At 37.1% G+C, this 25,221-nt stretch overlaps 1 protein-coding gene across 8 annotated transcripts in view; it reads right to left on the bottom strand.

The window, feature by feature from the left end:
* The window catches only part of LOC145687823 (uncharacterized), a 118,084-nt gene that overhangs the window by 46,525 nt on the left and 46,338 nt on the right, over positions 1–25,221 (bottom strand). For 4 of the 8 annotated variants that reach the window (XM_081761263.1, XM_081761262.1, XM_081761265.1 and 1 more), the window contains exons 8-10: positions 9,718–10,093; positions 8,490–8,628; positions 1,539–1,871 (exon numbers count right to left, since the gene is read on the bottom strand). In XM_081761263.1, coding sequence (XP_081617389.1) covers positions 1,689–1,871; positions 8,490–8,628; positions 9,718–10,093 — 698 coding nt within the window. In that variant the 3' untranslated portion in view covers positions 1,539–1,688. Of the gene's footprint in view, positions 1–1,538; positions 1,872–4,378; positions 4,581–8,489; positions 8,629–9,717; positions 10,094–25,221 lie in introns of those variants that run through there. The other 4 variants (XM_081761259.1, XM_081761261.1, XM_081761260.1 and 1 more) reach the window with 4 other exon arrangements.

The following is a 25,221-nucleotide window of genomic DNA, read 5'->3' as shown; positions in this document are numbered from 1 at the left end:
GCTGGTTGAGTTCCTCCGTCACTTGCTCCGCAGTGGCACGACGGTTCTGCATGACAATGCGCTTTAATACCCGGCGTGACTTGTCACTCATAATTTTCTTCCGCCCACTGTTCCGCTTCCCCGATGTGGTTTTCCCGTGTGTTGTGTAGGCCGTCATCACATTCGACACTGTCCCACGCGACACACCTAACACAGTAGCCACTGCCGTCACACTCACTCCACATAACCACGCACCAACAATTTGCCCTCTTTGTAAATCTGAGAGGTCTCCCATTTTACACTGCCTCCGTCTGCTGCAGCCACTGGACACTGCTGTTCCACTGCGGCTGACGTAGTATGTAGACCGACCTAACACACCACCACCAGCGGTCCGGCGCTAAGACACCACTGCCAACCCATACATCTGACGTGTTGCCAACTACAGGTGCTTCCATTTTTCTGATCACCATCTGTAATTTTGGTTCTGGAAATAGTCAAGTGTCTATACCCATAGCAGTGTTTAGTGGTGTGATTGTTTTTTTTCTATAAATATAAAGGGTGTCTCAAAAGTCCCTTACCACCCCTATTAAAATCCAAATGAATGTACTTTCAGCGAATTTGATGTGCTAGGTGAACTTGAGGATTAGGGGGACACTTTCTGGCGGAGGGTACGCGGAGGGCCGCCATCTTGAATTTAACTTTTTTTATTACAAACGCTACGTGGGTCGTGTGATACATGGCCATAGGCTAGAATTTCACCAAAACGCCGAATCTAAAGTCAAAATGCATTTATCTTTATGTGGTAAACAGTTATCCACAATTGCAGGTGTGACTTTCGTATTACATAATGTGCTTAACATGTTGTCCGTGCACGTGTTCAGACGCTTCTCCCAATTGCTATAGACACGTATTAAGGTTTCTGGGGATATTTGTTCACAAGCAGCCATGATACATTGTTCCAGACGGCGAACATCACGAATTTTCACAGCATACACCATAGCCTTCACATGTCCCCACAGGTAGAATTCAACGGGGCTTAAGTCTGGTGATCTGGCAGGCCATTCCACTGGTTCATGTCGACCAATCCACGTCCCAGGGAATTGTTCATCCAGGAACTGACGCATCTGGATGTCATAATGGGGAGGTGCACCATCTTGCTGGAAGAACCTGGGGAAGGTACCATCCTCGGACATCAGAGCCGGCATTATATTTTCCTGCAACAACGCGAGGTATCGGTCTGAATTTAACGTTCCTGGAGTGAAAAACGGACCGACGATCTTTGTTCCCCGTATGCCTGCCCATACCATAATTTTCCCTGCACCGGTCATTTTCGAGGGATCTGTCGAAGCAGGGTTGTCACGGGACCAATAGCTCATGTTTTGCTATTGACCTCACCATTTACGTAGAAATGGGCTTCATCCGAAAAAAGTATCTGCATAGCGAACTGCGGATTTACCCTCAATCGCTCAATAGCCCACTCGCAAAACTGGACGCGACGATCGGGATCGTCCTCCGACAAATGTTGCTGCAATTGCATCTTATATGGATGCCACTTATACCTTTGGAGCACCCTGTGCACTGAACTGTGACTCACGGCACACTGCATTGCTAAACGACGTGTGCTTCGCTGCGGCGACTTTGAGGAGGAGGCCAGCACGGCAGTAGCTGTTTCTTCGTCCGTAGCTGTCCTTGCCCGTCCACTACGGGGTCTATCCACAACTGTTCCAGTTTCCTCGAATTTGGTCAATAACCGTGCCACTGCAACATGCGATAGAGGTACTCGTTATGGATGACGCGCATTGAAATCGGCAGCCACTGCGTGGGCACTCCTCCCGCTTCATATTTTGATGATCTGGATGCGTTCGTCCCTCGTTAACGGCATGATTCACAACCTGCAACACAAAAGAAACGCAGTCAAATTCACAACTTCAATTGTGGATATCTGTTTACCACATAAAGATAAATGCATTTTGACATCAGATTCGGTTTTCTGGTGAAATTCTAGCCTATGGTCATGTATCACACGACCCCCGTAGCGTTTGTAATAAAAAAAGTTAAATTCAAGATGGCGGCCGTCCGCGTAACCTACGCCAGAAAGTGTCCCCCTAAACCTCAAGTTCACCTACGACATCAAATTCGCTGAAAGTACATCCATTTGAATTTTAATAGGGGTGGTAAGGGACTTTTGAGACACCCTGTATATATATTTTGTTACATATAGTTCATTTAATACATAAACATAGTATTATTCTATTTAATGTGTTTTCGTTGCATGTTTGAATGATGTTTTTGTGTGTTGTGGTCTGAGCGATCATCTGGATGTCCGTAAGGATTTCGAGACGAGACATCCGAACCTCTCGGTGCTTGATGCTCCTTTCATTGTTGAGATCTTCTGAAAGTACTCGTTGGTGGGACTGCAGGGGAGCAGATCCGGACAGTGGTTACAAGAAAACAAAATGAGATATCTACGAAACTGAACTATCATTATCGCGAGGCTGCTGTGATATATTGCAACATCCAACACTAAAATTGCAACATCCCAGGTGTAATAATTCTTGAAATATTCATGATCAAATTTTGTATGATTTTAGATAGGGAGACACTCAGAGCGGTCGTGGATTTAAGAGATTTCCTTAACAGTCATTATTTTTCTTTCTTCTTACATACGTAGAAAGGTAACAAGTTTTCACATGAAATGTTGATAGCTTTACGTGAAAGAACTATGTCCTTAATATAATTATTTAAGTATATGAATTGACGCATGTTTATAGTAATTTATGAACGTACTCTTTATTTAATGCTCGTAATATTTGATGTACTATTAACTGTACTGTTTCGATGTTTGTTTGTTGCCAGCTCCTGGGACTAATTTTTATTTATTTATTTTTTCAATTTTAGATTTGGGCCTGGGAATGTTTCTTTCACGTTTCTCGAGCTTCAGCTGCCTCTTTTAATATCCAAATCAACGATCAGTTGTGTTCTTCTTCCTATCCCTCCTTTTCTTATTACATGCAATAAGCAAAACACTGCCTTGACACATTATTCTACGATTGGATTCGGTTCTTAAAGCTAACTAATTGTTCCCTCCAAGCCTTCGGCTATCTATAAATTAGAAGTTAAAATCGTGCTTTATTTATTTACTTATTTATTACTTTTAATATGCCCACCAACGACCCTAAACTCCATCTTATATATAAAAGAGAACGCACAAATCCTTTGTTCCCTCATCACGCTAATACGGCTGAACCAATTTCTTTCATTTTTGGGGGGTTATTAGGATTTGGACCCTAGATGGTTTTTATCATATCACTTTAATTTTTAATTACCAGTGTCTTGAGATAATTGACCATTCAAGTGTCCATAACGTACAAATCCTTTGTTAGTTCATCATAGGTAAAAATAAACATATTTATATGCAACCCGCATGAGCGTGTCACTCGGCGGGTTAACATAAATGACAGGCGATATAATGTTAACATTTACTGCAATCTACTATGGTTTTTATCATATCACTTGAAAGCGAAAAAGTAAAAATTATCTAATTAACAAGGTTTATTGCGTTCCGGGGTGACCCCAGCGAAGCGGGGTGAACGCTGCTAGTACCATATAAAATTATCAAAAAATTGGCTAATTACCAATGAATCCTCCCTTGGAAAGCCTAAATATTTCTCCGTCGTTTCAGAACTCTCAGCTGATTCCTTCCTCAGTAGCAACCGGTCGGAACCAGCTGTGACTTCCGAAACGTCAGAGAAATATTTAGGCTTTCCAAGGGAGGATTCATTGGTAAGTAGCCAACTTTTGTTAATTTGAATCATCCTCTCATGCGCCCATATAATTATAATCCATACCACATCCTTTGTGGTGGGAAAAAAACAAAACAAACAAACAAAAAAAAGTGTGCGTGGGTTTTCTCGGGGTTCTTCCCACTATCTTCATTCCATTTTACTTATTTCTCTTCATCACTGTCTCATTCAGCCTAGCCGGCATAATCGTGGGACGTAAAACTATCAGATTTCATTTCATTTTTATTTTCTTCCATCATTATTCACCTGCCTTAATCAATTATTCAAGGAGTTCGTTACACAAAACATTCTGTTGATTTTGATTATTGATCATTAATCAGCGCACCTAGCAACATATATTAGCGTCAGAGAAGTAAGCAATAGTGCAGGTAGATTATTGAGTAGATACACAAATCAGTATTACATTCTTGTAAATTTCATCTTTCATAACAGACGTAGGCGAATTTTTTCTTTCTTTCTTTCTTAACATTTTAGAATGTAGCTCTGAAAAGGTGTTAGCGGCACATTAGGGGAAAAAAAGAGTCAAAAAGGGATAGAGAATTCAAAAACGAGAAAAAAATTCTGGAATATTATCTCTATTCCCATCCTGAGAACATTTGGTACAAAAAATGCTTTATAGAACCCTTTCTGGCATAAGGTGATCACCTAAAAATCCTAACTAGTTACGACTCACTTGACTCCTTCTTCTTTTTCACTTTCACTAGTTTCTCCGTTTAAAATATGACAGTTACTTCTTATGTTGGCATTTGGACCAGAGGCTGTTTCTAAGCTGGTATCAGGCCTCATACAAGCAACAACCTATAAATATCAATATTCATCAGTTCATATGGACAAAACTAGATTTCCATAAGAACAATTACACTTCTATATCAGGGCCAAGAGTATTATTTTGAGTCCTGATCCATCGAGTAAAGGAAGATTCAACATCTAACACAAAGAAAAACATTAATAAGTTACAGAAAAAAAACTTAATTCTTAAAAGACAGAAACCTACCCCAGCGTTATTATGTAGGATGTGAAGAAATTGCATTGACAAACTTTACAGTAATTTCTTTTATCATGTCTATCAGTGTTCGGCCACAAACAACGTACTAGCCTATCTAAATGGGACACTAACTCAGCAGAGCAGGGGTATATAGTCAGTTGCTTTCCCGTGCGAGTCAGAAAAAAACACGACAAACTAGAAATTAAGAGCTGGACTAGAGGAATAGGAATTAGGATTAAATGACATGTGCAATAACTGTGTAATTATTGCTTCAATACACAGACAGTCACTCACATATGGCAATACTCCTTTGCATAAAGTAATTTTTCTATGGTGCCGAGGACTGATCCTTCACAGAAGGTAGCTAAGATGTGGGAAACGTTTTGCCAGAAAGACTATTCCTAAACAATGTCATATAAACGTTGGGTAACTCCTTCATTGTGTAATTTTATGACTGAATCCATTATGTCAGTGCGTTGACATATTACGCCCTTAGGATTTTTAGTAAAATTTTTTAAGTTCGACGTACTATTACGCTTTCACGTATACTTCGGTGAATTTGCCTGTTTGTGCTAGAGATAACGATACTTTTTCGTGAATAACTGAAACGTTTCATATTGTAGGAAGTGATCCTTTGATTTCTGTATGGATTTAATACTATTTCATCTATTTTTTTTTCTTTACTACTTGTTTGTGATGTAGTGAGTGAGTGATTGGTTTATGGTTGCTTTTGAAACAAGTATCAAATAATAAATGAGGACCTGATTATGATATTACTCAAACGCCGGTTTAGATCAATCGTCACAAACCGCAATATTGGTCATCAAATATTTCTAAACTATATGACTGCAAAAAAGACAATGCGAGCGACGCTGAAGATACTTTAAACTTTATAATTAAGATAATACATAGCATATAATATTCAATAATAAATACAAAAGTGTAATATCCTGCCATCATTTGAGATTACGATCTGAAAGTGAAAAGCTTCCAATATACTACACTTCTCAGCTCTAATCTCCCAATCTAATAATAATTGCAGCCTCTTTTTCCCTTTCATGGTACCCTGTATTACATTCCTCAGGATACAGTTGTTTCTCAATGTTCTAATCAATTTAGTTTTCTCTTTTTATAATTATTTCTAATATAATTCTTTTCTCACCCATTATTCCTAACACTTCCCTACCGCTTTTCTGTTTGGTCCAACTACGATTCTTCATTCTTCTCTACACTCAGGTTTCGAATCTAATAAATTTGGATCGCTTGCACATATAATACAATACTCGATGCGAGGTATTTATGACTCTTAACCCTTAATTTCAATACTCACAAAATTCACTTTTATTGGATAATGGACAATGGATGAATTAAGTGATTTCGTCACTTCTGGTGATAACAATGCATAAGCAACAGTATGGTTGCTTAGTAAAGAAAGCATTGGATGGTATATGATTCACATTTTCATACCTTTGATCAATTCTTACAATCTTTTTGTTTTCGAAATTTGGGCAAAAATTTAACTCACACTCTCATAATTTTGACAGATCAGTAAATACAAAGCTTAACAAAATTAAGTTCTATATATAACAAACATCCACCTAGAAACAGCGATCCCGAAAGTACTGGCGGAAGAAACCACCCATTCAACAGGATGAATTTTGTAACAAAAACTGCTAAAAAATAAGCTACTATGGGACAATATCCATAGAGTTTCTTAGGAAAGAACTTAGTATGAATGCATGCTATACAAGCAATTAAGAACGGACAGTTATTCTACGACTGGAGACGATGGACTCGGATAAAGTCGATCTCCCTACACATCATTACTCTCTGAATTTGAAGGTAATTTCACTCAATACGTGTTTAAAAACAGTAAAATATCTAAAATAATACCTAATTCAATTAGTGAAATAATTAAGATTTTTAATAAACTCAAAGGTACTTACTTTCGCTTCTCTAAATTCTGACAGATCATTGGAGCAATAATAATGAGTGGAAAATTTTCGCTGACAACTGCATTTTCAAGAACAAAGTAAGAAAGTGTATTTAAGTAGGGATCCCTAAATACTATTATTTGAACCATCTATAAAAATTTGGACAAGCAGAAGGTGAGTTCCTCTGAATCCTTATCAAGTGCTCATCAAATCCTCATCATTACTCTAATTCAGATGTTCACTCTATAGATACTTAATGTCTTAGCACAAAGGATGTCAAATGTAGAGAGTTTTAAGTAATGAAAATTACTGATCATCATCTATACGAGTGAAAGTGTGTAGTTAGTCTACGGAGGGACTGGGTACCGTAATGGTTTAGGAACCTGCAAAGTAATCCGGAGGCTAGTTCGATTTCTGCGTTACAGTTGTCACTCTAAATTTGAAAGTTATTTCATTTTTATATAAAAGATAGACGGAATTTGGAAGCTTATAGTAAACAATCAATTTGCCTAAACATTTTGACAACAAATTCCACAGATGCAATAGTTTTATGCCATTTATCACCTATTGGATTATTCGTTTACACCAAAGTTGCCTACCTTCTAAATTTTCGTAGAAAGAAAAAAAAAAGTACCCTCTAGCTTTTACGACTATTAATTCAAGATTTTACTGTGTTTTGATGTAACACGCAAACAGTACTTACTTTGTTTTTCAGTATTTTCTTACGCATTCATTCAAATAATCCAATTGCCGAGTTTTCGCTCACTGTCAGCATTGAGAAGATAGAAAAAAGAAAGGATTTACCAAGAATAGGATGGATGGAACTAATTACACTAATTACCTATCCCCACTATACTCCTTTTTCTTACCAATATTTTGAGGATTCTGAACATATTTTGAATGAACTGGTATTTTTTCTATTTACAGTAAGGCAAGTCTTCTGAACTTTGCTAAAAGTGCAACACCAAGAAGGAATAACACTACTACTTCCAGTAACAGGGTATGATATAGAAACTATTACAATTTCAGCGGAATAGCGTGTGCGCAGGCTTATCATCATCCTCGGCCTGATAAGTGCCCGCAGTATGCAGGTAGTGGAGTGTGAGCGTCACTACATTGTGTCGACGTCACAAACAAGACAATTGCGATGGAATGGCCTGCGGATATAGGACAGACAACCACGAAAATAATGCGTGTGTGGAACCAACGGACGGAAGAGATCCGTAAGGTGTGACGACAGAGTAGTGAACCGCGGAAAATGCGATCACACCACGGGATGACAGACACTTTTCGCGTATTGTCGTGACGACCGTACAGCGCCATGCACCATGTTAGCTCGACGCCAGAGCACGGTAACTGATGTGGAGTGTACGACAGCCTTTGGTGAATCCCAGACTAGCGATACACATGCCTAGCCGTCGCCTTACATTGACCACAAACGCTTCCTGTCAAAATTCGCGCGCGAATGCCATTGCTGGCGTGCTTTTGGACGAGTCCCACTTCATTTTGTCTGTCCTACACTGATGGTTGCATGACCAGTGCGAAGATGTTTCATTGTCTAAAAGTGTGGAGCACCATTTTGAAAGATATGGCTGGTCGATACCTTGTTCGTCACAGGCCTCCAGCAGACAGTGTCGATGTTAGGTGAACTCAGATACAAGCAGTGTGGCAGGCGATTCTTAGTTGCTTGGTTTGGATTAGTAAGTGATGGAGCTCTATAATTAGATGATCACTCGATAAATTCATTTCGTAACAAAGCTTAGTTACAGAAAGAGCTCCTTATCTTACCTCTGTCCGCAGCTGCCTTTGGAAGTTAAGAAGTCGAAGACCTCTTAATTCTATCTGTGCTTTCATTCTTAAATCTTCTGCCATTACAGTTGGCAAATTACTTAGTTCTTGGATCCTATGAGCTATCCTAGCGGAGAGCCTAAAACAAAAAAGCCTTTATCAATTGTTAAGTTCATCTTCAAATACTACTTCACTCGATAACAATAAAATAGTTCAGATAGATAAGATTAAAGGCTTGTTCGAAATTTCCAACAATCAATTATAGTAATAGTATAAAAAGGTGTTTGTACACGAAGTAAAACCTGCTTTTAATACATATAAGAAATAAAAATCAAATCAACTTATGAAGAAAAGAACGGAATATGAAAACGAAAATATGACGCTTTTCATTCACACTGCACACTTGTAGTTCTCATCACGACATAGTAAAGAGTTGAAAGGAACTTAACAGGAATGCATTACTATAAAATCCACTGATACGTGTGAAATGAAATCTTTAAGTTTTATGTCCCACAGTTATGCCGGCTAGACGACGGAGACGGTGATGATGAGAGATGAGTGAAATGGTGGAATGAAGAAAGTGGGAAGAAACGGGAGACCCCGAGAAAACCCACGCACACGGTGTTTGTCCACCACAAAGTTCACTTGGCGCGAGCTGGGATCGAACCAGAACCCCATGTACCAGAGGTGAACGCTCTACCACTGAGTCACCGCGGCGCTACTCATAAATGTGACAGAACATATGTAACTCCACTTACAGAAATTTCATTACATTTATCAATCTATTTAACTTTAGTTTGTGTGTGTCCCAGTCGAATCCTTTAGTGTTCTAACGTTTAGGATTTTTATATCTTTACCTGGTCTTCATAATGAGTACGGGTGTGTCCTCGAAAAATATGGACGAAGTGCATATTTGGGATTATAAAATATCAGAGGTGAAAGAAAACTCGTTTACTTCTTGTCTCTAATTGCCTTTTGTGTGCTTAAGTTACATAGGTGAATTAGATAGGTATTTTGTTCGTTATCTACTGATTTAACTCACCTATTGAGAAACTTCACAAATATACACTCCGATAAGCAGCACAGGAAATTTAACTACATTAAACTTTAGCTAAAAAGAACCAAATTCTATCCATAGCATGTGACTGACAAAGGCACAGTAACAATTCAGCGAAGAAGTAATTTTAACCAAGAGCATAAACACGCTATTTTACAATGAATATTCTACCTGTTTTCTCGCTCTTGAAGCATAATCAATGGATCCAGGCCTGAAGGCCCTGCACCAGGCGTTACCCTGTTCTGCTTCTGCTGCTGAGACGGAAAAGGTAGTGCATCAAGCTGCGTCATCACAGGCTGAGAACCTTGCTGTGGCTGCGCAGCTGGTGCCTGTTGTGAAAAGCTGGGAAGTACCAACGTCACTGCTGGCTTTGGAGGAGTCTGCTCAGGTACGGGTGTTGGTGGACCCTGCTGTTGAGAGTTGGGAGGGGGTCCCGTCAACTGTGCCATCACGGAAGACTGAGTAGATGGCTGTCCCCATGGAGGACCTGGAGGTCTCATCGGATGCTGCATCAATCCTGGCGACGCACCTTCAGAAATAAAACACACTATCTCTTACATGAAGCATTTTATGTTAGAAACTTTCAACATATGTCTTGCTAAAGTATAACAAAATAACTTTTTTTTTTTTTTTTTTTTTTTAAATCAGCTAAGGGTATTAAATCTTGCTATAGTCGTTTACCTAAAAGGACACAAAACTTACAAAACACTTTTTCATCTTCCTGACTTTATATCATTGTATTTGTTGACTATAGCAGTAATTTTGTATAACCAAATTTTTGAATTTATACGGATAGTGCAAAAATGTATAACTGTCTCTTACACTCTTGATAATATGTTGTACTATAATGCGTAAAAATAAAAAAGATCAATTTCTCTACGTTATTTTCAAATATGTTTTGGCGAAAGCAATTCAATTCAATATACGACAAGACTAAATTTGAAACAAAGTACTGTAATGCGAAGAATGATACTGCGGATGCGGATGCAACATTTTATGTTCGCGCAGACATTTAACCTCTACCTACACACTGCTGGGGGTTTTGACGCTAATAGCTGGGTCATCTCAGATAAAATGACCTCAAGTAACCCTAAATTTGGCAATTGGCCCACATACCATCTTAAAACTTGGCAGGAATACATGTAGAAATATTTTGTATTGAAATTTGATAGGGATCAACTCTATAGGCGGTCTAACAGAGGTATTATTTAATTTTGGAAATTATGTTGTCTATATTGTTTTATATGTTCAAATTTTGCTTGTCTCATTCTGATTTCGTTTGCACATCACATATGGCCCATTTTAGCAGTATTTGTTTTCTTTGTCTGTAAATATTTGTTAAAATTTAGTTACCTCCAACTTCGGTTGTACTTCTCTGGAATTCTAACACTTTCTTTCTATAATACTGAATATGTTCAAATTTTAGTTTCTTTACTGTAATTTCCGCAGCACTCCTCTCAAATTTTAACAGGGTACATATGCCCCAGAAGTTTTGTTTCCTTTTGAATCAAAAAATTCAATATATTTCAGGCAAAAATTTTCTTGTATGCCTGATATCTAAAGAACCTACATACATTGTAGCCAAACCCAAATTATCACTTATAACCACCACCAGGTTATAGAAGTATTTTTTGTGGACGCTCTGTATATTTCGTAAAGACAGTGATTATTTTTTCGATTTATACATTATTCTGCGACGCAATCAAGCTCTTTCTTTGATGGGAACTGTTTTTCTTCCCACACAATCGAACAAAGAAGTCTTTCATCGTTTTTTCATATATATAATTAAAACATTGCTTTGTGGTGAGAACATTTCAGTAAGCGACGAAGCTTCTCAGTGTTTCTCCCTGACTTATTAATATGCACCATAAATATTCTACAGTCATTTGGAACTGAATTAAGTGCTTTCTTTAATCGTTTATGAAAATACTACAGTAGAGTAAAGCAGATCAGGTTAGACCAGATGTTCGTACACCAGAACGACGCCAGCAACATCGCTTTTCCAGTTCGCTATCTGTTCTTTCATACGCCGGAGTTATCGCAATGTCTCGTGCGTCGTGGCCAGTGGACTAATATTAACGTCAACTCTTTTTTACGTTCTATTTGCATGTACATACAGGTGGTTTAACCTGAGTGCTTTTAAGAATGAACTGCCAATATTGACGAATGCACCAACGCAGTTCGTATATCGAACCTCTTGGTTCGGGGAGTGTTACTCTATGTTGCGAGGCAGCAACCACGCACGTCGCGTCGAGCATTATAATATTGTGCTAAGGGGCATAACCTATTAGCCGGTGAAGGGCGTTTTCTTACGGCTAGCCCCAATCAGTAAGTCCCAGGTTCATATACCTAGTGCGTAAAATTATAAACGCGCCCTCCAACATTAGCATTCCACTTTGACGACTATCTAATTTTGCTGAAGACTCGTGTAGACTCTTCAGGACTGCTTGGAGTAGCAACTAGAGTACTACGAGGGATTAAAGCGGCGACATTTCCCCCCAGTGCTAATCCCCCAAGTGCATCAATGGTGAGAGAAAAGCATTTATAGTAAAATCTCAATTATAATCTTCTATATATAAATCAAAGTAATAAAGGGCTACAGTGTAGTGAAAAGTAAAGTGTGATTTTTATAAAAGAAATAATTATTTATATTCAGTGTTAAGTGTTGTGATCGTTTCTCTTCGTTATTTTTCTTTTTAATAGTATTCTAATAAATAAGTATAGTGTAATTTAACCCAGTGTGTTTTCGTTGTGTGTGTGAGTGATGTTTGTGTGCGTTATGGTTTGGATGATCGTCTGATCTTCCGTGAGGTTTTCGAGACGAGCCATTCGAACCTCTCGGTGCTTAATGCTCATCTTATCATTGAGACCGACGAGCAATTCGGGAAAAATTTTGTAATCCCTTCTTGGAGAGGTCCTTCAACGTCCTACCCAGGTAAATCCGGGTCTCAGGAGAATACTTATTGGCAGCACCACGGAGGACAACGAAGGACAGACTACGATCAGGCGATTACAAATAAATGGTACCAGAACAGTGACTCGATACACTTGACGGTTACAAATAAATGGCAGCCCGAACATCGACCCGATACCTAGGCGATTATACACTTAACTCAGTATGATGTGCATATTCCGTAAAAAATACGAACACTCGATCTAGAGGGCATTCAAAAATTTTGTGGGCCCTAATCTAAAAGATCCAATATATTTCATTGAATCCAAAATTTTCTGTATGGCTTATATCTGGAGAACTACACATAGTGTAGCTGAATCCAAACTAACAGTTAACTCACTATGATGTGCTTATTCCATAAAAAATACGAAAACGCGATTTAGTGGTCGTTCAAACGTTTTATGGCCCCTGATCCAAGATATTTCAATCAAAAAATTTCTTGTACGCCTTATATCTAGAGAACTACATACAGTATAGCCAAACCCAAACTATCACTTAACTCAGTATCATGTGCATATTCCGTACAAAATATGAAAACTCGATTTAAGGGCCGTTCGAAAATTTTGTGATTCCCCTGATTCAAAAACTAATTATTGGCCAAGATCGCAATATTTTGATGTATTTTTTGGATCATTCCTAAAATTATTGTTACAGATTCTATATCTAAATTTGACAAATGTTTCCTTATGTATCTCAATATATATCTAATTTCTGTACCGCAGTGAGCTCTTTTTTAACGTCGGTCATTAAATTTTGACAGTTTGTTTTAGTCCACGATACTAAAAATTTCGGTAGTCAATATTAATTATTATTTTAGTGTCACGTGTATGAGTTTAAAGCAGGGTTGGCTGGTTTAAACCAAAAAACAAAAAAATGTTCGTAAAAGTGTAAGTGTTTGTAAAATCTTGATGAACACACATTTGTGGGTTATCACGTTTCACTCCCTATATTATTCGTATTATATTTAGACCTAAATTCCCCGTTCATTACTCAAAAAGATTATACCACAAAAGTAACTTTTTTTATAAGTTTATAAATGTTTATTTTGTGATTTTTTAGTAGTTGTTATTATTGTTATGTGATTGCAATCGAAGAAAAATTCTAAATATTGTTTCGTTTCAATGTTTACTATTGATAAAATACATCAATAGTAACTGCCGTACTTTGTGTGTGTGTGTGTGGGGGGGGGGGGTCATACAGACCCCACGAGAGGCATTTAGTGAAATAAGTATCTTTGGTATCTATTTATGTATAAATGAGTCTGAGCCAAAGTGGACTCAAATAATTCGTATCTTTATTCACTTTTCTTATTGATATGCAGGTTAAGTCGGTGTATTTCTTTAATTTGGACCAATAAAAGTCGTTGTTAACTAACTTGAACTGAATTAGTTCTTCTGTACTCCGTAGTACTTTGAAATTGTTCATATGTAATTCCGTGTAATGGTAAACTTGTGCAACTGTTTATCTTTTTGTCCTTCTGAATTGACTCTTGACAGTTATATTAAGAAGCATGTAAAGATCAGTGAGTGAGTCGGCAGACGTATCGCATTTGTGGCCAATTAGTCCTGGTTCCGAGTTCAAATGGAGGACAGTTTCTCTCGGATGTAACTCGAGAAACGGTTTTTATTCCGCTTTAAGCTTATGTGACACCTTCCAGCATAACCCGGTTGTTGCATAATAACATCAAAGCGAAACAAACTTATTTCTGTCCATATATGATATGAATATATAGAGCAAATTATTTAAACCATAAAACCTGATTTAAACCAAAAAAACCTGGTTTAAACAAAAAAAAAACGTTTTTTTGTTTTTTTTAAAATAAAACCATGGTTTTTGCCAACCCTGGTTTAAAGAGAGATGGTTCACAATTTTTATCTTGAATTATAACGTCAACAGTTAATTTATATGTATATCTCAAGGTTCTCCCGTTTTCACTAATTATTTCATAATTCACTTTCATTAATTCATCTGTCTAATTTAGCTTAAAGGGCATTATCATCAGACTTTAAACTAGAAATATCATTTCATTTACTTAATTAGTTGAGAAAATTCCATTGAAAGAAGATTGAGAAGGGTTAGCAACATCGATCCTTCTTCACTCTTTGAAAAGCTTGAATTCTTTGTGCTGCGTAAAGTATGAGGTGTTAAATAATTATGTATATAAGACACTGGATATAGGACAACTGCAAATTTTTCCTCTAATATTTGTATCAAATTAAGAGTTTTTAAAAAATGTCTCCAAAATAAACCATCACTGGAAAATCCAAAGCTGGGAGATAATTTTGCGAGGGGGAAAAGGGAGGGTATAAAGCCAGTTTGACCGCCTTTGCCAATGTGACTTCGGGAACTTCGCTGTCTAGAGTAGCCACTGATGGATCTAGTTGTCTACCTTCATGACAATGCATCCCCTCACAAGAGCAATGTTACAATGGACAAATTGGGTACACTCGGGTTTGAAACTTCGAATTACCCACCCTATTCACCTGATATACCCCATCTGACTATCATCTATTCCCAAATTTAAATAAATAAATTAAAATAATAAACCTGAAGGGATAAAATTGAGCAACATTTTTGAAGTGACTGCAGCTGCAAATGCATGGTTTGACATTCAACCGATTTTTTTTTAAGGGATTAAACGAAATGCAAAACCGAATCAAAAAATGTATCGAATTGAAGGGCAAGTATGTTGAATAAATCCATCATAAAACTTTGACTGACTTGTTTCTCCTTGGAAAGTTAAGACTTCTCAGAAACTCCTCGTAGCCTTGGTGCTGGAAGGATATTAAATTCTAATCTAATTAATTGAACCTTCTACATAAATTGCTGTGCGTTACTTGTTATTAAGAATAACATTTCTCGACTAAGAATAGCTAAAAAGAGTAACGTTCTATTAAGCCGACTTCTGTAATCCATCTTCAATGTCATTTTGAGTGCAAAGAAATTATTTAGAAAGAAATAGGAGACAAGAGTCACTTACTTTCCTTGCTGTATTCTGGATTTGGATTCAAAAGTTACGACTTTTCATTTCGACTTCCGGTCTAGAATGACTATTTCTGGTCCATTTTGGAAGTTGGAATATCTTCATTGTGTTGCATTTGTTTAAAGACCTCCTATGCAACTTGAGACGGGTTATCAGATTGGTACAAATTAGCGGCCTATTAAGTTGGTGTAAATGAAAGTCCGTGCGGGGTCTAGTGGAAACTTACCTCAGCAACACAACACAGGAATGGACTAAAGTCAAAATCTCAACACACATCCCACAAACAAGTTGGGGTACCCAGTCAGTCAAGATTAAGTGCAAGGTTGAACGGGATCGCATATGTGAAAGTGTACCATGAAGAACAAACAACTCTGACTGAATTTTCTTTACAATTCCAAACTGGGACATTCTGCACAGCAAGCTGCAGAAAAATACACAGTGCAACTGAGCAAATGAGCTCACCATTCGAAGTTAGTTTTTCAAATTTTTTCCGGTGACACAGCACTGCAAAATGAGGCCGCTGGGCACAGACCAACATTATGTACACACGAGCTTTTCAGTACACCGAGGGATCAAACCCTTGGAAAAGTGTTCGTGGCACTGGAGACGAGTTAGGCATACATTATATCACAAGTATTCAGTCACTCAGTTCTATCAGTAAGGTAACAGGATTGGACTCATGGGTGAAACATGAACTCACTTTGCCAACACGAACTGCTATCTGGAGGTGCAGTTCTCTGAGGGTAAGGGATAACCGGGAAAGTCTCTTGTATCGGATTTTTACTGGAAATGACAACTGGATCTGGTATGACAATTTGGATTGTGATTAACGTCCAGGAGGGTTTCCTAAACTACCTCCCCACCCTCACAAGATATTTTGCTGGTATGGTGTTCTACGGCAGCAGTGATCCATCATGTCTTTCTAACATGGAACATCCGCAAAGTGTTGCACGCCGATTTCAACGAAATTTTGTAGGTAAATACTAGACAAAGTGACCCGTATTTTTTAATTTCTGCGGAAAAACGGTTTAAAGGGGCCTAGGCCAATTCCGAAGTATTTTCAAAAAAGCTCGAAATGTCCAAAAGGACACAAATAATTTGCAGAAAAAGGCGTATACACATACTAGATAGAAAATTAAAGGATACGTTTTTTTTTTCTCTTTTGTGTAAGAAAGCGGTTGCAGGGGAAGCCAATGACCCCCATTCACATATCTCCAAATAATATGACAAAGCCCAAAGTAGTAATTGCGTGACCTGACCGCACTCTTAATAATCCAATTTGGGGCTACCATGGACCATAGCGAATGAATCAGGGATGCTTTGGCATGGGATTGCGTCACCTATTGAAATTTTGCTTATGTTTATTCAGGGGCCATGCACGCTGGTGTGAATGAACCTTGGCCCTGGTATAACGTCATTGAATTGGGAGTTTTGGATTAGAGGTCATGATGATTCTTTAAAATTACTAAAAATATGGTATTGATTCATTACGTTATGAAATAGTACAGGTTTACGAATGCTGTTTCGAACCAAAGCATTTCAGTCCAAATTTTTGAACTAGAATGTTGAAACTAAAATTTTCGAATTCAAATTTTTGAAACGTTTCACACTGAAAAATTTTTGAACCAGAAATTTTAAGCTAAACTTTTTCGAAAATGGAATCAAAATTTTCGAACCAAAATATTTCAATCCAAATTTTAGAACTAGAAAGTGGAAACTAAAATTTTCGAATTGAAAATTTTTATAACGAAATTTTCAAATCAAATTTTTTGGACCTAAAATTTCAAACCAAAATTGTCGAACTGAAAGTTAAAGTTTCGAACAAAAGAAATAATTCGAAATTTTCAAACAAACTTCTTGAAAATATTTAACCATAGCCGTTTACTGATTTTAAAATTTAAATTATCGTGAAGAAATATTTGGGACTAAGGTTTTAAGACGATGAACCGTTTGGTAAGCCATGGCCAGACCGAGACATTGATATTGCTTGAAATGAAGTTTAATCAAGCTTTATTTCATCAGACAGTCCTAACTTACGATCCGTTTTTAGTGAACTATAATCTTTATTTGTTTAAGATCATCGTCGACGTGATGGCCAGCCATAACCGGACATTTTTTTTTTTCGTATCATCATGAAAGCACGCAAAGTTTCTTCTGGTCATAGCCGCTACGCTACGACAAACCCGAATCCCTACCACAGAACAAACATAAACGCATATTTTCAAGGCCTTGAGTCAAACCTGGGACCATTTTAAGAGAAGGTTACTTACCACGACGATTCCCATCTGATGAGATCAATCGACCCAGCCATTCTCTTGAAACAATATTATACTGTAAACTGATCGACTTTCAATTCAAAGAAATCTTGATTTTGCACTTGAAATCACTGTTTCGTCATAGGTAAAGAATGCAGCATCTGCATTTTTGTTAGCTCAGTCATCTTGGTAGTTTGCTTCGTGTTCTGCAATAGGATTTCTTGAAAACGAGTTTGTGATGTTAGTTTGATTTCTTCCCTCAGATACGATACCAGTGTTGTGCCGTTCGCGATAATTGTCTACTATTAAGGATCGCTGTTTCACAACAGTGCATAAACTTCATTCGTCAGTCTTTCCATGAAACGTTGTCGTTCTCAAGGAAGTACAGCTGATGCTGACTCTTGCAGAAATCATTTTAACCGACCTTGCCACAGGAAATCGCATTTGTTTTCATTACGAAATCAAAGCATTCAACCTATTTTGAGTTGTACTTTGTTATTACAGGAGAGGGAGAGAGGGAGAGAGCGAGCGGTGGGGTACCAAGCGTGATTCATTTTAAGGTTTCTTGATCTCATCAGATGGGAATCGTCGTGGTAAGTAACCTCCTCTTAAAATGGTCCCAGGTTCGACTCAAGGCCTTGAAAATATGCGTTTATGTTTGTTCTGTGGTAGGGATTCGGGTTTGTCGTAGCGTAGCGGCTATGACCAGAAGAAACTTTGCGTGCTTTCATGATGATACGAAAAAAAAAATGTCCGGTTATGGCTGGCCATCACGTCGACGATGATCTTAAACAAATAAAGATTATAGTTCACTAAAAACGGATCGTAAGTTAGGACTGTCTGATGAAATAAAGCTTGATTAAACTTCATTTCAAGCAATATCAATGTCTCGGTCCGGCTATGGCTTACCAAACGGTTCATCGTCTTAAAACCTTAGTCCCAAATATTTCTTCACGATAATTTAAATTTTAAAATCAGTAAACGGCTATGGTTAAATATTATTTTCAAGAAGTTTGTTTGAAAATTTCGAATTATTTCTTATGTTCGAAACTTTAACTTTCAGTTCGACAATTTTGGTTTGAAATTTTAGGTCCAAAAAAATTGATTTGAAAATTTCGTTATAAAAATTTTTAATTCGAAAATTTTAGTTTCCACTTTCTAGTTCTAAAATTTGGATTGAAATGTTTTGGTTCGAAAATTTTGATTCCATTTTCGAAAAAGTTTAGCTTAAAATTTCTGGTTCAAAAATTTTTCAGTGAGAAACTGTTTGGTTTCAAAAATTTGAATTCGAAAATTTTAGTTTCAACTTTCTAGTTCAAAAATTTGGACTGAAATGTTTTGGTTCGAAAATTTTGATTTCATTTTTCGAAAATTTTAATTTAAAATTTCTAGTTCAAAAATTTCAGTGTGAAATTGTGTGGTTTGAAAAAAAATTGAATTCGAAAAGTTTTATTTCATTTTGTTCGAAAATTTTAGTTTCAACTTTCTAGTTCTAAAAATTGGTTTGAAAAGTTGAATTCGAAAAGTTTTATTTCAATTTCTTTTGTTCGAAAGTTTTGGTTCGATGTTTATAATTCGAAAATTTCAGTTTGATTTCTTTTGTTTGAAAAATTTGAATTCGAAAATATTTATTTCAACTTTTTTGTTCGAAAAGTTTAGTTTGATGTTTTTAATTCGAAAATTTCAGTTTGAATATTTTTGATTTGAAAATTTGAGTTCGAAAAAATTTAGTTTAAAATTTTCACTTGAACTTTTGTAATAACTGGAAATTAGTGGACTCAAAATTTAATCGAATAGTTAAAAACCGTTTATTTGTTAATCGAATAGTTAAAAACCGATAATTTTAGTCGAATAGTTAAAAACCGGATAACGTTTGGGGTTAACCGTGAAACGATTCCCTCTTTGCATTTACTGAAAATTTTTCGCACATACTAAAATATTTTTTGAAATGATTATTTAAACTAAACAGTCAATTTTATTTAAGATATAAATTACACGAACAAACACCAGGACCAAGAAGGTGACCTTAAAGTATCGTGGTTTTCTCATCAAAAAGCTTAAGAGGAGTGCATTTCGGTACGCATATCCTCATTATATGTAAATAAAGTAACAGCAAACTCTACTTTGAAGAGCTCAGACAACGTCTATGTAGAGAATAAATCCTAAACAACACAAGAATTTAAGTTAATATCAAAGTCATATAAACTCTCATCGAGAATCAAACTCATGACCTTCGGAGACTAAATATAGACCGTGCATGGCTATAATGTAATAAAGAGAATACATGAGGCTAGAAACCTTCCCAAATTATATCTTTAGCAATTTTAGGTGTTCAAACACTAACATTAGTTCTGGGGACCATGACTTTGGTTCTGCCAAATTAACCCACAAAAATTTGGTACCAATCACGTTCGTCCATGTACCCTTGTTCTATAAAAGCCTATACGCATCCATACACTGTAATAAAGAACCAATCAAGCTTAGAAATATTACACAATATTGAGAACATTTTAATCATGAACCTAAACAACATATAACAAGCATATAACAAGTACTGTCGGAACAGTTTTCCATCAGCTAAGCCCTTACTAATTAAACTAAACACAAACGCTGAACGTTTAAATCGTTCAAACCAATAACAATGTTTTGTAAGAGTTATTACAATGAACTAATCAGATTTAAACAAAGAGTAAATGTAACGTCATTATTATTTATCCACGAACGAAAACGAAAGGTAGTAACTAGGTTCGAAGTCAGCTCATCACTTCCTTCTTTTACCTTCTCTAGAATGAATATATTCTTTCAAAGTAAACCATTACACATATATGTTCTTGTTTTGTCATAAGAAATAACTCCTCAATGTTATCTCGTTACATAAGTAGATTAATCGTTATTACAATGAACCAATCAGATTTAAGCGACAAGTAAATGTGACGTCATTTATTTTAATTCACAAACGAAAACTAGAGGTACATATTAGAAGTCTTTATAGGGCAGGCGCGTTAAAATCTGTAACGAGTGAGTTAGAGAAATACAGGATGGACTTAGTAGGAGTTCAGGAAGTTAGGTGGGAAGGAAAAAAAAATCACCAGTTAGGAACAGTGTTTTTCGTTCACAAACGAATATTACCAGCAATTAAACGGATTGAATTTGTTACTGACAGACTTTCTTTTATTACTCTTAAGAGACGGTGGTGTGATATTATTGTTTTAAATGTACATGCTCCAACTGAAGATAAGGGTGACGATATAAAAGATAGTTTTTACGAAGAAGTGGAACGGATATTTGACCAACTCCCGCGATACCATATGAAGATTCTATTAGGGGATTTCAATGCGAAGGTAGGACGAGAGGATATTTTCAAACCGATTATAGGGAACGAAAGTTTGCATAAGGAAAGTAATGACAACGGTGTTAGACTCGTGAACTTTGCAACATCCAAAAACCTAATCGTGAAGAGTACAAAATTCCCACATCGCGACGTTCATAAATACACTTGGACATCACCAGACGGAAAAACACATAATCAAATTGATCACGTTTTAGTACATAGAAGAAGACAGTCTAGCATAATTGACGTCCGGTCGTTTAGAGGGGCTGATTGTGACACTGATCACTACCTGGTAGTAGCGATAATACGGGAGAGATTATCGTTGAATAAAGGTAATATTCAATGTCCGAAAACGGAGAGATTTAATTTAAAGAAATTAGAAGAGAGCCAGGTAAGAGAGGAATACCAGATTGAAGTTTCGAATAGGTTCGCGGTTTTAGAAGACTCGGAGTGCACTAGTGTTGAGGATACTTGGATTGAAATTAGAGATAGTATTAAAAGTTCAGCAATAGAAAAATTGGGACACGCGGAAATACGTAGGAACAAACCATGGTTCGACCAAGAATGCATTAAACTAGCAGAGAAGAGAAAACAGGCAAAATTACGGTGGCTACAAAATCCGAATGAAACAACTACACAAAATTTCGCAGATATCAGGCGGGAAACTTCCATAACTTTTAGAACAAAGAAACGGGATTTTTTGAAAGCTAAAATTAAGGAACTTGAAGATAATAGTAAAAATAAAAATATTCGGGACATATATAAGGGGATCAGCGAATTTAAGAAAGGCTATCAACCTCGGGCTTATATATTAAAGAAATCTGACGGAACAGTTCTCACCGATACGGATAGCCTCTTAAATAGATGGAAAGATTTCTTTGACGATTTGCTGAACACGCAGCCAAAAACTAATGTGCGTGGAGAAAAGGAGATACACACCGCAGAACCGTATATTCCAGAACCCAATCGAATAGAAGTGGAAGCCGCTATAAAGAAATTGAAGAAACACAAATCTCCGGGTGTAGATGAAATTCCGGCTGAGTTAATTTTAGCTGGAGGCGAAAAATTGTGGAACAAGATACACAAACTCATTCTCCTTATCTGGAACAAGGAAGAATTGCCACAAGAGTGGAAAGAATCAATCATTGTTCCAATTCACAAGAAAGGCGACAAAACTGACTGTAATAATTATCGAGGCATTTCTCTTCTGTCAACATCCTATAAAATTCTTTCAAATATTCTGTTAGCAAGATTGACCCCATACGCAGATGAAATTATTGGAGATTATCAGTGCGGATTTAGACGAAATCGATCAACTATCGACCAAATATTTACCATTCGCCAAATACTCGAAAAGAAATGGGAATACAATACCCCGGTACATCAACTATTTATTGATTTTAGAAAGGCTTACGACTCGGTTAGGAGAGAAACATTATACAACGTTCTTACAGAACTTGGAATACCGGGAAAGCTAATTAGATTAATTAAGATATGTTTAAGTGAATCCCAAAGTAAAGTCCGGGTAGGAAAATTTTTGTCCACGAGCTTCCACGTCGAAAATGGTCTGAAACAAGGAGATGCGTTGTCGCCATTATTATTTAACTTTGTGCTGGAATACGCCATAAGGAAAATCAAAGATAGCAACCAGGGCCTAGAGTTGAACGGCATTCACCAGGTTATGGCATATGCTGATGATGTAAATTTAATAGGGGATGATAGGAGAACAGTAGAAATAAATGCAGAGATCTTATTAAACGCTTGCAGGGACATGGGTTTAGAAGTAAATGCAGAGAAAACTAAATACATGGAAGTGCGTCGGGACCGTAATACGGCAAATTGTGGAGGCGTTAAAATATTAAATAATGCTTTTGATAAAGTAGATACTTTCAAATATTTAGGATCAATATTAACAGACGAAAATCATATTCACGAAGAAATTAAATGTCGACTAAAAGCAGGGAATTCGTGTTACTATTCGGTTCAAAATCTCTTGTCGTCGCGAATTCTGTCGAGGAATTTGAAGCTTAAAATATATAAAACGATAAACATGCCTGTTGTTCTGTATGGTTGTGAAACATGGTCGCTTACTCTGAGGGAAGAACATAGACTGAAAGTATTTGAGAACAGGATCCTGAGAAGAATATTCGGACCCAAGAGGAACGAGAATGGGGAATGGCGGAAGCTTCATAACGAGGAACTACATAGTTTATACGGTTTACCCAACATTGTTAGGGTCGTCAAGTCTAGGAGGCTTAGGTGGGCAGGTCATGTAGCTAGAATGGAAGAAAGTAGAAACGCTTTTAAAGTCTTGACTGGTAGACCCATAGGAAAACGACCATTAGGAAGACCTAGGCGCAGATGGAAGGACAATATTAAGATGGGAGGACAATATTAAGATGGATCTCGCAGAGATAGGAATACAAAGTAGAAACTGGATGCAATTAGCTAAGGATAGAAGTCAGTGGAGAGCTTTTGTGAACGCGGCACTGAAGCTCCGTGTTCCATAGGCCATAGAGTTAGTTAGTTAGTTAAACTAGAGGTACTAACGAGGTCCAAAATCACATCATCCCATCCCTTTTTATCCTTCTCAAAGAATAAATATATCCTTTCAAAGTAAACCATTACACACTATTTGACAATTAAACACCGTATTTGTTCGAACAAACAATGCCAACAATACTGTGACAACGAATACGTAAGCATAGGTAACACGATATAGCTGACGTTTCCTTTTCAACATATGATTATAAGTCAATACACGAAGAAACTTTTAAAATCTTTCCAACAGTTTTATTTAACCCACAAACGAATACGATATAAATTATTGTTGTTAACCAGGTTTGGAATCGTTCCTCCCCCCTCTTTTATGCGTCTCAAATAAATGTATGCTTTCCTGGACACACTTTTTGACAATTGAATATCGTGGTTCGAGTCCCATAAGTCCCGTGAATGAAAACTATACCTTAACCAAAAATCAAGTATTCCTCCCAAAGTTTTCGAGTTAAGTTGATTTTGAGTTTAATGTCCCGTTCAGCAGCGAGGATAAAACCTACTAATTAACGTGAAATCCAAACCGCATGAGCTCCCTCCAGGAATCGAACCCTGGTCTCCGGCATTAAAAGGGGCATACGCTAACCGGTTAGCCACGGAAGAACTCCAAAGTTTTCGAGTTTCATATTAATACTAATACTAATTTATACTGTTACTGGGGTCTACTAATTCATAATGTAATAGGTCATCAAGAAAGAGATCAAACCTTGTTTTAGTAATTTTATACCCATAAAAGGGAACGAAAAAAGCCATCATAACTTCCAAGCTAAAAATCCCAGTTCAGTGACGTCAAACGAACACATTAGCTCGAACCAAATACCTCTAATTCATTCATACCAGTATGGGACGCGGTAGCTCAGTGGTAAAGTGTTCACCTTTGCTGTATGGGGGTCCCTCGTTCAAATCCCGCGAAAGTAGTTTTGTGGTGGGCAACATTAATGCTCGGGATACTCCAATTTTTTCCCACCAATTTATTCAATTCTCATCGTCACCGTCTCCTTTAGCCTAACCGGCATAATCGTGGGACGTAAAACAAAAGATTTCATTTGCACCAGTGTTAGTCCATCTCATCAAAGGGATAACAACCAAAAATCAAGTATTCCTCCCAAAGTTCAGCAGCGAAAATAGAACCTACTAATTAACGTGAAATCCGAACCGCATGAGGTCTTTCCGGGAATTGAACTCTGGTCTCCCACGTTAAAGGCGCATACGCTAACCGGTTAGCCACAAAGGAACTCCAAAGTTTTCGAGTTTCATATTAATACTAATACTAATTTATACTATTACTGGGGTCTACTAATTCATAATGTAATAGGTCATCAAGAAAGAGATCAAACCTTGTTTTGGTAATTTTATACCCATAAAAGGGAACGAAACAAGCCATCATAAGGTCCAAGCTAAAAATCCCAGTTCAGTGACGTCAATCGAACATATTAGCTCGAACCAAATACCTCTAATTCATTTATACCAGTAGGGGTGCGGTGGCTCAGTGGTAGAGCGTTCACCTCTGCTGTATGTGGTCCCTGGTTTAAACCCCGCGAAAGTAGTTTTGTGGTGGGCAACACTATGCTCAGGATACTCCAATTTTCTCCCACCAATT

The sequence above is a fragment of the Thermobia domestica genome, chromosome 6, assembly GCF_964235325.1.
Source record: "Thermobia domestica chromosome 6, izTheDome1.hap1.1, whole genome shotgun sequence".
Lineage (NCBI taxonomy): Eukaryota > Metazoa > Arthropoda > Insecta > Zygentoma > Lepismatidae > Thermobia > Thermobia domestica.
Note: the sequence above shows the minus strand (reverse complement) of the source record. Positions and strands in the feature narration are given on the sequence as shown.